At 35.6% G+C, this 14,688-nt stretch overlaps 1 protein-coding gene across 1 annotated transcript in view; it reads right to left on the reverse strand.

The window, feature by feature from the left end:
• dnah5 (dynein, axonemal, heavy chain 5) overlaps window positions 1–14,688 on the reverse strand; it is a 103,998-nt gene that overhangs the window by 39,272 nt on the left and 50,038 nt on the right. The window contains exons 47-61 of the mRNA XM_015373911.1: window positions 14,531–14,684; window positions 13,375–13,521; window positions 12,880–13,121; window positions 11,884–12,060; window positions 10,835–11,039; window positions 10,469–10,605; window positions 9,555–9,689; window positions 9,262–9,384; window positions 8,936–9,149; window positions 6,171–6,394; window positions 5,385–5,583; window positions 5,118–5,290; window positions 4,061–4,191; window positions 2,006–2,159; window positions 967–1,234 (exon numbers count right to left, since the gene is read on the reverse strand). Of these exons, the coding sequence (XP_015229397.1) occupies window positions 967–1,234; window positions 2,006–2,159; window positions 4,061–4,191; window positions 5,118–5,290; window positions 5,385–5,583; window positions 6,171–6,394; window positions 8,936–9,149; window positions 9,262–9,384; window positions 9,555–9,689; window positions 10,469–10,605; window positions 10,835–11,039; window positions 11,884–12,060; window positions 12,880–13,121; window positions 13,375–13,521; window positions 14,531–14,684 (2,683 nt within the window). The remainder of the gene's footprint in view (window positions 1–966; window positions 1,235–2,005; window positions 2,160–4,060; window positions 4,192–5,117; window positions 5,291–5,384; window positions 5,584–6,170; window positions 6,395–8,935; window positions 9,150–9,261; window positions 9,385–9,554; window positions 9,690–10,468; window positions 10,606–10,834; window positions 11,040–11,883; window positions 12,061–12,879; window positions 13,122–13,374; window positions 13,522–14,530; window positions 14,685–14,688) is intronic.

The following is a 14,688-nucleotide window of genomic DNA, read 5'->3' on the forward strand; positions in this document are numbered from 1 at the left end:
TACAAATTAAGGTCCGACGTGCCTCGAGAGCATCCTTGATGCTCCTGAAGGGCGTCCAGTAAAATGTGTACAGATGCATATGATGCTCCTGCTGCTCCTGTGTTCAATGGCAGAGAGCGGCTTTGCTATATTTGCTGTTATAAGTGGGTAAAAAGTAGCTTTAATATCTTTTCAAGTTGCAGTCTTCTGTGAAGTCAGAAGATTAGGATCCTGAATTCAAATATTATTTCGCTGTCAGATCAGTGCTAAACCCCCATACACCGGCGGTGCGCTGTCACTGGAAATCCTCTTCAACAGTCTGGTCGCCTCTTTGGGGTTTTCTGCTATTGTTTGTGGCGACTGGAAGGAGATGTTAGCGGTTTTCTTTTAGGAAAACCAAACGGCAGGCACTGGAATAAAAAGGCAGGTGTGCACGACCTTTTGATGTTTCTTGATGCGGTTCAACCATTTACTTTGCATGTAAACCAGCTGCTTCTGCTGCTTCGATAGCATGCCGGCTGAACGTAGCATTAGGTGTGAAAGGAAGCTGCATAGGAAAAAAACTTTACTAAAATTCTGCTTGAGAACCCTTTGAGGAGGAGTCTAAATATAAATAGCTTTGATATGGGTCTCACCGGGTCCATATTACAATGAATAAATAAGTGAGAACTCACACAAGTTGGTTTAGGTAAGCATTGCATTTCAAGTTTTAACAGCTGGAAATGGTAGCAAATAACCACATGGTTAAAATTATGGAAGCTTTTCTGCAGTTACAGTATACAATTTTAAGTGTTTTGATAGATAGGTTACAGCTAATGATTTCAAAATATCCTTGTTTATTTAGAATTTTAGCAACCACAAAATGAACAACTTATTCAAAGTAAGAAAAACAGTAAAAAAAAAAACTATAAACATCTAAATAAGCTAATGCTACTAAAATAATTTGGCAAAATTCCACTCTAACAAAAAAGTGCCCACTGGAGATACCTGCAACGAGTGCATCTTTTGGCCAGTGACTAAACCAGTCCATGGTGCAGCCAGATATCAGTGCTGGAAACTTCAACGCCCGGTTGCGGAACTTCTCCCCAACAGGAGAAAAGCATAGAACAACATGGAGATTGTGTCGGACCCGTGACATGAAGTACTCATACAGGTTTTCATTGGTCGGTGGTCGCTTTGGAAACTCTCGTCGCATAACAGGTAAGAGATCACTGAGGATCTCATCTATCTCGTCACGAGGAAACAAATTGGACACCTAAAGACAGAAATTACACCTGTTTTACAAAAATTGGATTAACACAAGTTCTTAACATAGTTGTATCTCACTTCCAGTGACTTAAAAGTGATAGGTTTAGTTTTTCTTGTTTTTTTCATTAAAACTGTAATTTACTTAATTAGAATTCACCTAAAAGATGAAATTGATCTTAAACTCTGAATTTAGAACTTTAATATACTAGCAGAGAAAAATTGCATTATGGCTGAAATAGAGATGCATTTATATTGTCAAAGTAACTTAGAAAAGCTACAAAAAAAACCAACAATGCTTGAAAATAACATTTTTAAGCATTGTATTTAAATTTTTTCCAGTCAAGACAGATGTCATGATATGTATAGACTGGCGATCGTCTTGTGAGCACAAAGCAATGCTGCTGTAAGGAGGGGCCTTTGTCTAACTGACCTTCTTGATCACTCACACAAAAAAAACATATCTTTCCATTTTGTTCCTTATCTCTCCAGAAAAATGCAGCACAGCCTATTCTCTTCAAAACACAAACCTGATATTCATAGCAACCAGTGACCTGATCAGTTAAACCATATTGTGCTAAAATTGGAAAAGAGAATGGATCACTGTGTGAACACAGAGAGGAAGACTGACCAGCTTAACTCCGAAAAACTTATAAAAAGATCAAAATTAAGATGAACAATCTGAAAACAACAAGAAATGTAATGTGAAAGTATTCAAAACTATTAGAAAAAGGATGAGAAGAGGGGGAAAAAAAATGAATTTCTTGTTTATGTTTCCCACCTCTCCAGATGACAAGACATTGTTCATGTACTCCAAGAAGGATTCATCCTTGATTTCATTGTGAGTGAAGATGAAGCTGACACCTTTTCCCTGCAGACCTGCTGTTTTGTACAACATTTTCAGGTCCTCCATTAAGTTAGTGGTGTTATATGAGCTGCAAAAAATAAAACAGATATTCTCAGAAAAAGAAATCAGTTTTCTAAATGCTTAAAAAGGGTTTGTTGACAGTCCAGATTAGAGTTGTGTGCATGTATCTTGTCTGAGCTAAAGCAAGTAAAGTAATCCACATGGGATGACTATTTGCTCCACTCCGATCTGGTGTTCTGTCAGTTCAGCATACTGTGTCAGGCTGGCATAACCTTAGTAATATAAAATACATAGAGTTTCCTCTGTCTCCGCACTCCTTACTTCCAAGCATGCTGTTTTATTTTGCAATTTAGTCAGGTTTTTTGTCGTAGCTTGTGCATAAAACAACAGCAAAAAAAACATTCACTGTTCGTTACACACATTAGGTTTAAAAACAAACATTGCATGTCGGTTAGATGAGGATCTTATTTAAGAATGATCTGCATTTTTTCACAGAGAATTAAATAATTACAGGGAAAGGATTCTACAACCAAGTTGACAGGATAGGAGATTTATTTGTTTTTAGTTTTTTTAATATGAGTGACTTGCGGATCATTTTATTTCTATTTATTTATTTTTTACAGCATATGAAGAACTACTGAAATTATTTTCAGATTACACATAAATAGATGAATAAATTCTGCATGCGGAAAGGAATGACTTTAGGGTTAGGATTCACTCGGTGATAACAACCTACTGAGGCTACTGGCACAATCTGAAGCCATTCTATGGGACTGATAACCACAGAGGAAACTCTATGTAATGCGTATTACTAAGGGTATGCTGGCCTGATGCGATATGCTGAGCTGACAGAACACCCGACCGGAGCGGAGCAAATAGTTATCACACGTGGATTACTTTCTTGTGATTGGCTTATACAACGGAGCTCTATGATTGGTTTCAAACCATCCCCTGTATAAAAAAATGCATTTCTGTATTTCCTCACTGCAGTGAGTAGAGGAAACATTTATGCACTAATCACAGCAAGCAGTGATTAGAGAGGGGGTGACACTTTTTTATGATTGAATTTTAAAGAGGAAAAGGCAAATACATGCATGCGAGCCAACAGGATTAGGTTTTAACTGTTAGCTTTCTGAAATAGTGATCAAGAAGAGAGTTTGTTTTTATTAAAACTCACTGGTAGAGAAAATAAGACATCTACATCTACAAGACAAGCACACACATCTACATACTCTCTTTCTTTTTAAACCAGCATCATGTAAAAATAATGAAAATAATTTCCAGATTATTTATTATAACAATTTTACCATTTAAATAAAAAGTCTTATAGTAAATCTCTAAATTTTAAAAATTTAATGATATTTGATATACAAATAAAGGGTTGAATGTGTATGAGTCGTTTGTGTGAGGGATAACTGAGTAAGTATAGAAAAGACAAATGAAGGAAACATGCAGCTGACGTGCTTGTTTCCCTTGGAGGTGCTTTGGCGAGCAAAGAGGAGAAATTAAAAAAGCAGGCTCATTCATATTAATAGCAACCACCAAAGTGAGTTAGAGACTTGGCCAATGGGAAATATGGTGACCATAAGTGCTCACAGAGAACAAGAGGGAGGCCTTTGACAGCCTTGTACAGTAACAAGGAGCGGCTGTGCTCCTTGTTACTGTACAGGGTGTGTTTCTAAAACAAATGAACAAAAAAAAAAGAAAGAGACAAAAAACAAAACTAGTTAGTAAATGAACATGGAAGGTAAATGAGCTCCAAAAACAGCTGGAGAAACATGGAAGCTGAAACAATCTGTAATAAATAACATGGTTTAGGTTCTTTTTAATCCTGATTCTAACAACCCTTAATTCACTCTGCTACTTTAGAGAAACAGCTCTTTCTTTCTTTCTTTAGAAAAACAGCGATTTCTGGACATAGATCTTTGAAATGAATATCAAAATTATAACAAATAGTGTGGGCATTACCGAGTCAGAGTTATCTGGAAGGTTTGGTATCCAGCTATGAATGAGGCCAACCTGGTCAGGCTCTGTTTGCCAGAGCCTCCAACACCCACTAATAAGGCATTACCTCCTGGTGTCCGAATTATTCTAGAGACCTGAAAAAGTGCATGTTAACAATGAAAAGAATGAATACATAAACAACTACTTCATATTTCAAATATTTCGTCATATTTCAAACTTTAAAATAGTATTTTAATTCCTTCCAGTAACTTATAAACAGTCAAATACATTCTACAGATTAGTTACACCATGGCTGTTTTTAAGCCTTTCGATAAATTGTTACCATTCTCAGTCTAGATCACACAAAAATATGCCATTTGGTTTCTTGATAAGAATCACACAAATTTAAAAAAAAGTGGCTTATGCCACTTGTCAAGTGGCATGTCATTTGGACAAAAGTTAACAAAGTTACATCAAACAGTAGATCAGAGCCTTACACAGCATTTACTTTTAAATTGGCATCTGGGAAAAAAAGAAAACCTAACTTTGGATAGGAAGTGTAGTGCATGTTAGAACTGCACTAGAAGTTCAAGAGACATAAAAAGTAAACACTGTCAGGTTTACATGTTAGTTCAATTACAGTTCACTAAGGCAGTGTAATTTACTGTATATTTCATATTTTTCAATTAATCTTGATTAACCATAACCAGCTATAAAGAAATTGACATTATAATTAATTTAAGCTTTTCAATTAATATGTGCTGAAAAACTTGGAGGACACCAGCTCCCTCAAAGTGAAAGTCTAAAAATATGTGAACATGACCATCCCATTACTAAATAGTGTCCCCAAGATCTGTGTTCTTCTTTGTTTTCAATTTAGGCTGGAATTTTATAATGACAAATAATTACATGATCTACATCTTTTATGCAGAGTAAATGTTGCAGTGTTAAAGTAACATTAAAGAGTACATTTGGTCCCACTCTGAACTAGTGTGGGACCAAATGTACTCACAAAGTGTTACTTTAACACTGTAACATTTACTATGTATTGTCACCACATGAAAAAAAGTCTTTAAAATACCTTGATCAGATGAATCATTGCATCTTGAAAGAAGACCATGTCCATGCCAGCCCCTCTTATGTTTTCATTGTAAAGATAGAGGAACATGTTCAGACGCTCTTTTAAATTCTCAAATGATTCAATAGGCTCATAGACCTTGGGTGAATCAAAATCTTTATCTTCTGGTTCTTCTCCTGTGAGAAAAGTAGTTACACAAAACAATGTTTACATTTCAAACAGAAAATCTAAAATTAGAAAAATGGCTTCCATTTTCTGCTTCATGGGTACCTGTAGCTTCTGGGGCATCTCTTATGAAGTCAACAAAATATCTGTCTACTCCAAAATCCACCATTTTCCTGGCTTTATCCCCAAGCTCATCTCCCACAAGCTTTGCGAGAGTTTGATCAAACCATTCCACATCATCAGGCATGGTGAATCTATCAGCTATTACACGTTTGCACTCATGCTTCCACAGTGCCAGCAATACCTGGGAAGTTATTGTTTTCAATGAAAACAAAAGGGTTTGCAAAGGTTACTTAAACAAACTAAAAACAATAAAACAGGAGAACGAGAGAGATTTAAAAAAATAGATATTTAATTAATCAATTTGAATACAAGTGCAACAACAAATTGTTTTGCTGACTGAATGTGATAAGATTTGCATAAGCTCTTAGCTTGGCTGGGAGCCACAACACGGATGTAGGACAGTCTCAGCTAAAGTAGAACTTTGACTATATTCAATTATTCAGTAAGGCCACAGAGTAATGCAGAGTGGGCCACTTCAGCAAGAAACAAATTTTAAAAACAGAAATTTTCTTCCCTGTTTGATTCATCTCCACTAGCTGATGCTCAAATCTCTCACCAATATTGTAAAACTCCATATAAACATTGACTATATATTAATAATGCTGCACTGTAAGTGAAAGGGATTTAAATATTTATTCTTTAGAATGACTGATCAATGAATGAGTTCTAGGTGAGTAATGAATATAAGCTATATTTTAACATCTTAGGACAATTATTAAAGTTATTGAAAAAAATAGCTAAGAGGACACAATATTAAACTTATCTTACCTGATCAGAGTTGACTACCTCAGCAGTAGTTGTAAGCATCCCTTGCCATACCCTAGACAGGTCTCTAAGGTTGAATATGTAGTGAAACTTTGCAGGGGTCGGAAGCATCTTGAGCTTTGTCTTCTGCCAGAGATGACGGGTTAGGGACACCAAGCTCTTTATGGTGCTCTGAACCTCAGAGCTGAAACCACGCTGACTGCAGAAGTAGCCCTCTCCAATCACACCTGTGCAACAATGGTATTGATTATATGACTTTTTCTTTTTTTTTTTTATCAAAGGTACTGGATGCAGAACATGACAGAAAACAACTCTGCTTATTCTTCAGTTAATCGCTATTTAAAAAGTATGAATTGTGCCCCCTTTCAACTGGATTTGAAGTTAACCAATTTCTTTATTTTAGAATTAGTAATCTATATTTTCTTCATGAGACTTCAATGATATTTTCTGAAATATGGAAATATTTTAAAAATCTTAAAAAAAAAAAGAAAAATAGGCATCAGGTGATACTTTTGAAAACAGAAAACTAATTGATATACAAATAGTCTATGAATTTATCTGAATTAATTATAATTTTTTTTTTTTTATATATTTTGTTATTCATAAAGGATATTATAAGAGTGAAATAGTCTTGCAATTCACAAGCAAAAATATTAGTGGTGGGCAGATTAATTCTTTAAATCTAGATTAATCTCACTGCAATCGTGGAATTAATCTAGAATAATCTAGATTAAAAATGCTAATTAATATTCTGCCAAAGGTATTCATGATATGTGAATATACCTCCAGAATTTTGTAGCAAAGGTTGACTTTTGTATGTTTGCAAAATCACACATAATTTCCTTTTCTTACTTAAAGGGGTCATATAATTAGTATATAGGGTATTTGGTGCTGGTCTTTAAGGTCTCTGAATAGGGTGTGTAACATTGGTTGGGCTGAAAATTGCATATTTGCTGTTCTATGTGCTCTAATGCAAGTCTGGTTAAAAGCTCTAGAATTAAACGACAGGTTTCCTTCCTTTTATGGTATGCTCATTAATATTTAGAGGAGCTGTGCGCTGATTGGTTGGTTTACAACGAGCGAAGCTGCTGAGCAAAGATGCATCATAGCAACAAGCACTCACTCACTGAAACATCAAAATTGTTTATATGGTAGGGTGACCAGACATCCTCTTTCATACCTAAAAAAATGTCCGGGGGGGATTTGAAAATCGTCCAGGATTTTGGTCAACTACAGTGCAGCAGAACCGAGCCGTTACCTCCGGGGCTGGTTGGGGCTGGGGATGAAGCGACCAAACCCGGACCAGCTCCAGAGCTCACGGCTCAGTTCGAATGCCCGGTCCCGTCCAGTCCAGTCAGCGCCCCAGCAATAGGGAACCTGCCTGCTTTGTAATTCTTGTAGAAGTAAACCCAACTGTAGGCTAAACAGCTAAACTTATGTCTTACATTTACCTCTATTCATGTTCTAGGGCCAGTGAACCAGTGGGCTGGTCTGTATGTCAATTTTGGGGCGTGACAAAAGTACAGGCCAGAACCAAATGAGACAACATCCCCCGATTTGACATCAATTTGGTGCTTCGTTTGAATTCGCCCGTTTTATGGTGGAAGTTTTGAATTGTGAGATTTGCAGATAAAGGAGGTGTCGATGGGGTTTGAGCTTCTCTGTACCTCCATTTCACCCTCTGCACTATCGTTATTCATTTATGACAATGTAAACTCAGTTTTGCATTCTATGACCCCTTTAAGATTTTGAGTTATACATTTTTTTTTGCTCACTTCTTAGTGTATTTTTGCTGCAAAAAATAGTGTCCCATTTCTAATTATAGATGTCCCACTTTAACAATATAGTGTCTCCAAAAATCTGCAAAAACGTTGCCTCGATCAACTTCTCTTATTTCACGGCTTTCACCGCGGCGTGCTGCTCATGTATTCTCCTCATGACAGTTCTCCTCACAGGTAGTTTTATGGGCTGGTAGCTTGTGATATTTTTTGTTCTAAGCTCTTAATACAAAAGAACTAAGAGTCTGGCATTAGCATGTTAACAGAGATAACGGCCCACCACTAATAAATATATTTTTCTTGATCATTAAATAAAAAAGTAAAAAAAACACTAATTAAAAAAGATAGGATACCCTACTGCCTATTAAATAGAGTTAGGCTGTAAAAAAAAATACTTTAGTTTAAAACTTTTAACAACCATCTACCATTCCCCAAAATTGATTTACAAAAGGTTTGCCCCACTGTTAATATATAGCTCTGGTATGTTTGAGGGGTAGAGTCTGTTTTGCTACCATACATCACTGAAAAGAATAAACACTGGACTTGACACTGCCAACAACTTTCCTTCTCTAGATTTTTAGATAGCACTTAGTGGTTGAACTGGTATTTTTGGTTCATTACTGGTTTAAAAGGACAAGTTCTGGTTGAGGTTAAAAAATTTTTTATTAACCTTTTTTTATATGTTCCCTTAAATGGTTTCTTAAAATTGTTAGAACTGGTGACAGATTCTCTCTATGTTGGCAAGCTAGACTGGTTGGCCTGTTAATATGGGGGTTTCCTATTTGTCATCAACCAAAATAAAACATGCTTAATCAAATTTTAAAAACATTTTCAAAGCACCTTTGCTCTGTTTTGTATGGATTAATATTGCATATCGGCATGCCAAAGACATAGGAAATCTCTAAGTAGTTTAATGACTGTAGCTCATCTTGTTCTCAATGCCATTTGATATCTTTAAGATAAGACACAGATCAGTGATGCTATACCCACCAAATATCTTATCTATGGAGGCATTGGAGGGAAGTGTGCAGTTAAAGACAGAGAACTGCCTTTTGAGCCTTTGAGGAATGTCATTGCGCCCTCCTCCTGGATGAATCATAGCAGCCAGGAACTGAATGTCAACAATACTGGTGAACTCTCCTGGCTTCTCTAGGTTGAAAAAGCCTTTCTGCTCCATCAGCTGTCTGACGATCTCATTAGTCACCTAGCATAAAAAGCGAAAACCATATAATTAGGATGAAAAAAAACTTTATTACCAGGCAAATGAAAATAATAAATGGGGGAAAATAAAGTATTTTTCAGGGCTGATCTCTAACCTGATCTCCCCATTCGTTGATGACAGGCATGTTAATATCATCTATGAAAATTGACATTTTCTTCCCAGCAGGAGGGCCGTAAGTCGTCCCCATCCTCTTATCCACAAAGCTCTCCACGGTTCTCTAAAAATATATAAGCCAAGTTTAACAGTGCATGCTATTAAAGACAAAGTGAGTGGTTATTCCTTGTAACAGTTTTCAAAAAAAAAAATAAAAAATTCTGACAAATAAAAAATGCTATTGAGCACAGAGGTATATTTCCATGAAAGTAAGTAAGGCACATTTTTCTTTACCTGGAACATGAGAGGTGTAGTTGCAGAGGAGAAGTTGAGGCTTTTGCTAATGTGGCTTTCAGGGTCATATTTAGACATGTAGCCTTTGATCATGACAGTCTTGGCTGTTCCTTGCTCTCCAATCAGCAAAACAGCCTTGGAAGATATTTGGTTCAGAATTAGTTTCAAGTATATTCTTCAGTGAGATGAAGCAAGACAACAAACATGGACAACATCCATTTTCAGTTGAGAGGCCTTTACCACTGCCTGTCTTGGTGCCACACCGCAAGCCTAATGCCAATGTTTGGGAGAATATACCTCTTTGAACAGATTGCTTTCAGTAATGAACTTAATCATGCCCGAGCAGTTTTAGGGTCTACAAATACACATGAATTAAAAAAAGTTATCAACCAATTACTTGATAAGATCTTCTTTTGGGATTAATCAGTTTTAGTATATTAACACATGTAGGTTTTTATGCATCCAATCTAGTGGTTAAATGTTAAGATGTTTGTGCCTATTTATGTAAACATATTGATCACATATTACAGTTCTTAGTGGCTTACAATGATTTGCTGCACTGTAGTTTTGTCTGAAATTTTTAAAAAGAAATGTTAAAAAAGTATTTTATTATGAATGTCATATTTGTCAGGGATTTGATTTGAAAAGATTTAAATTTGGTTAAAATAAAAGAGCAGTTTACTTTTTTCTTTATTACAAAATTATTAAATTATACCTCTATTCAAACAGCCATTACAAAGGCTTGATTATGCAAATGTGTGTATCATGTTAGTGATAAATATGGCATCACATAATTCTTATGTCATATCAAGAGAAATCTGAAATCTCAGAGTAGTCTTGCTGTTAAAAGCCAATACATATAAATGTTTTTGAGTATTTATTTTTTAGCTTTTTTTTTTTTTTTTTTACTTTACCTTGCCTTGCTTTGCTATAGTCTGAATAAGGAAGTCTGTTCTAACACTGTCAACGTTGGGGACCAAAATAGAGCTGTAATCAGGGGTGACATCAGATGGATAAAAGATAACCCTGGTGTTCCAGTGGACCCAGTGACCTGGAGGATTAGACATTTTTATACATTAAATAGACAGAAATAACACTACAAACACTGAATTTTAAGTCAGATGTTTGAATAAATCTTCTCAATATGAGATTTGCCTGACAAGACAAATTTTAATGTACAAAACAGAATATAACATGTTCCAGTATTTTGGAGAACAGCGTATTTATATATATATTTTTTACATCTGATCGCAATGTTTTGTTAATACATCAATAATTACCTTCCTCTGTGACATAGTAGTCAAACATGGTGTTATCACTGTCTGGAGGAATGTCTGGCAAACTTAAACTGATTCTGTCATTTGCTCTAAGCCAGGTCTCCATCTTCCTTCGGTCCTCAAGCTCAAGTAAAGCTCCAGAGCTCCACATCAGGGCAAAGACGTAAAGTCGCTCCAGGTGCTCCTTAGATAACTCCCCGCGCTGCTCCTAGAGAGATTGAAAAAACTGGCATAATTCTGAATCCGGAACTTCTGCTTTAAAAAGCCTAGAAATGTACAATGGGCTCTATGCACAACTTCATTACTTCCGTATCCAGGAGAAAAACAGGAAATAAAACAGTTCAAGAAATGGTGAAGTTGTGCATAGAGCCCATTAAAAACATGACATCAATAGAAAAACAAAAAAAGTAAAAAATATATGTGTTTTTTTTTTTTTTTACCTCTTCCAAGTTTATGTATGGTATGTTTAATTATTAAATTTTTTTTTTTTATTAGAATCAATTAATTCGTTGCTTAGCAGACACATTTTGAATAATTCTTAATTATAAATAGTGAACTTGATAATTTGCCTAAGTTTGCTTGTTTCAGAATTTAAAACAGAAGAATTTCAAGTTTTAATCCCCAATTCTCAAACCAGTCCTTTTACCACTGTAAAAAGATTAATGCTTCCTACCAACATATTTTAACATTAAGACTGTGACAAAATAAGTCAGTATAGTTTTATTATATTTTCTAATAAATTTGTGTTTTCATCTTAGTTTCATCAGTGATGAAGATGTTGCACTCTTGATTATTCCCCCAGTTACATGTATTTCATCACAGATTCTTATATCAGTGGTTAAACATAATAAGCAGCTCTACCCCTCCTAGAAGTTATTTCTTTTCATGAGAAAAACTAAATCTTATCATTCATTTTTCCTTGAGCTGCTAAAAAACAGTTATCTTTACTATTAACATAAAATACTATACTAAATTCTATAAAAAAAAAAAAACTTATATAGAAAATAAAGTAATAACTAATCTGTATTTTTTTACTGTCCAAATAATATTACCTTAGGAGGAATTAGCCCCTGCAGCATATTTATACATTGCTTGATGACAAAGGCCTCCAACATGTCCATTTTGAACTCTAAGGACTGCAAACTGAAGCGGTAGAGTTCAGAGAAGGAAGAAGAGAACAATTCTCTGAGTGTCGCTGCCTCCTGTGGAGAGCGTTTCTTCAACCAGGCCTGGTGAGAGTAAACACATTGCTGTCATTGTTTTACAATGCGGAAGATTCTAATTTGTTTAATAATGTCTGAATGCACACACACCTTAGATTAGCATGTGCTAACCTGTTTATAAAACTGCCGTCCAAGTGTATGATTTTTTTTTTCGAAACCATACAAGAATATTTAGAGTCTAGCTTAAATAAATTACATTAGGATCACAATATCTCAGTAAAATAATACAAGAACACTCTCTGCATTTACCAGTCAGTCTTTTAGGTTTTTAATAGCAGTACTAAGCTGGACCCCCTTTGCCTTCAGAACTGCCTTCATTCTCTTTGAAATAGATTAACCAAATATAAATCATTTAAGTTTTTTGTTCATATTAACCAAATAGCATCATTATTCAGGTAGGCTGTGCCACTTAAGGAATGCTCAATTTCTATAGAGGGTCTCAATCTTTGTCATTAAAGTAACCCCCATTTCGTTACATCACCACCATTAGCCTAAATCCTTAACACACCATATTAATTACCGGTATTAGCCTCGTTTCTTGCTCTTGGTTGACAAGAGCGGCACGTACATCAACTGTAACTGAAATCTTATGACACCAACAACTTTTGGTTATCAAAAGCCTCTAAATATCTTTTTTAAGGATAAGTGTATGCATTGTATATATGGCCTCGATTAGGCCTCGATCAGCATCCTGATCGAGGCCTGATGCCAAAATGCTTTGTGTTGCATCCATGGGACTCGCTATTTGTATTCACTAACAATAAATCAGAACCTAATAAAGTGAATAGTACAGTTATTGATGTTTTAGGAAAATGGATAATTTACCTCCAGAATTGGGCTCCAGCTTAGAACAGATGAACTCATGAACACCATGCCATTACGTGACACGGTTGCCGGAGAGGCATTGTCAATGTTGTGCGGCTCAAAAACCACCTTGCAGTTGGGTGCCATTGGTATACGGTCTCCATTTGCCAATGTCAGAGTTTTGTTGTCATCCAATACTGAGTTCAAGTTTTCAATCCAAATGGCATCAACAGGTCCATCCAGCACAATCCAAATATGCTCTCCTGAAAGAGGAATTTATGTTTGTGAGAATAAAATTACAGGAATTTCATGTTTGTAAATGATGGATCATTTAAACATAAATGTATATTAGTTGGCCCCCAAAACCTGGGCCACTGCATGCAGAGTTCATCCCTGCACCTTAACTCTATTTCTGTTAGGTATTTACTTTTTGAACAATTTAAATGGTCTTACTGTAAAACTGTAAATAATATCCAAATGTAAAAGCAATTATTTTGCACGACAAACTTTTCGGACCTCCTTTTGCTTTCAAGGTTTTCCTCCAAAGTGTAGAAAAGATGCCATCAGTCCAGTCATTTGTCGCCACATCCAATCTACCAAACATCTGAGGCGCAGTGATAGCTTTGGGGTTCATCCGCATCTCACTGTGAGGTTGACCACACTCTGCACAAAGAACATGTTGACTCATTTCTGCAGCACTTACTGTTTTCTTTGAGCTAAACTTTCACCTTACAGGACAAATGGGTTTCGATACAACTTATGCAATAAGACACATCAATATGGCATTTAATACTTATTCCATTTTAAATTATTGTATTTAAGACATTTTCGAAGGCAGGAAATATTAAAAGTTTAAGAGAAGCCTATGTCTTATGAGTCTAACTATGAGTAAATAGTTGTCCCCATAGCTTAAAACAAATGGTTTGGCCAAAGAGGAGTCCATTCTGAAGAAAACATCACTTTATGTGCAAAGATTTTAAAAGCCATCGTTACATCTAAATGTGTTGTATATTGCTACAAAAAAGGAGTGGGGTGTTATTTACTGGAGGTAAGGTAAATATTAAAACAAATCTTCCTCATATGTCAGACAGATGCTGGAAACGGAACATCTAAAGGACCTCCCTAATCAGTAAGTTAAGTTTTATATATTTTGTTCTTGTATTTTTCCAGGTGAATAGTGTTGGAGATCACCTCCTATCTCCATTCTCAGTGGAAATCACAACCTTCTGTGTAAATAAAAACCTAACGAAAATAAAACAGTAATTTAAAGATTAATTAAGATATATTCACACAACCCAAAATTGTTGATATTGAAATTGTTTAATGATGGTAAAAGTCCACTTTGATTTGAACCCCTGTCAAACTAACTTTTAACCCTAAGACACACATTAATCTGAATGTAAACTAGTGAGCTAAGAGACTTCTCTGTTGAAGGTGCAATATTTGATAATTCATTCCTCCTGTCTTGAACCCCTTGAACGTACATAGCACTTGTTTTAACAGAAACATTCAATTACTTCTTCAAAAGCCATATTTACAGTGTTCTTGGATCACCACAAACAAGGAATGTTTAATAGGAATGTTCTGGGAAAAAGAGCATCAATAACCAAAAAAACAAAACGGTCAATTAACTTATCAGTTCATCACTATGGTTGGTCTAATAAAAACGCACCAGTCAAAGCTTTCATCAGTGTATGTATACATGTGGTTTTTCCTGCTCCACTTGGCCCAAGGACCATTATACCATGTCGAACCATCTGAGTCTCAAACAGCTGAACAATCTTTAGCCTCCAGTGAGGATGGCTGATCAGTCCAGCACCTTCAACCTGC

The sequence above is a fragment of the Cyprinodon variegatus genome, unplaced genomic scaffold (genome assembly GCF_000732505.1).
Source record: "Cyprinodon variegatus isolate N-32 unplaced genomic scaffold, C_variegatus-1.0 Scaffold5, whole genome shotgun sequence".
Taxonomy (NCBI): domain Eukaryota; kingdom Metazoa; phylum Chordata; class Actinopteri; order Cyprinodontiformes; family Cyprinodontidae; genus Cyprinodon; species Cyprinodon variegatus.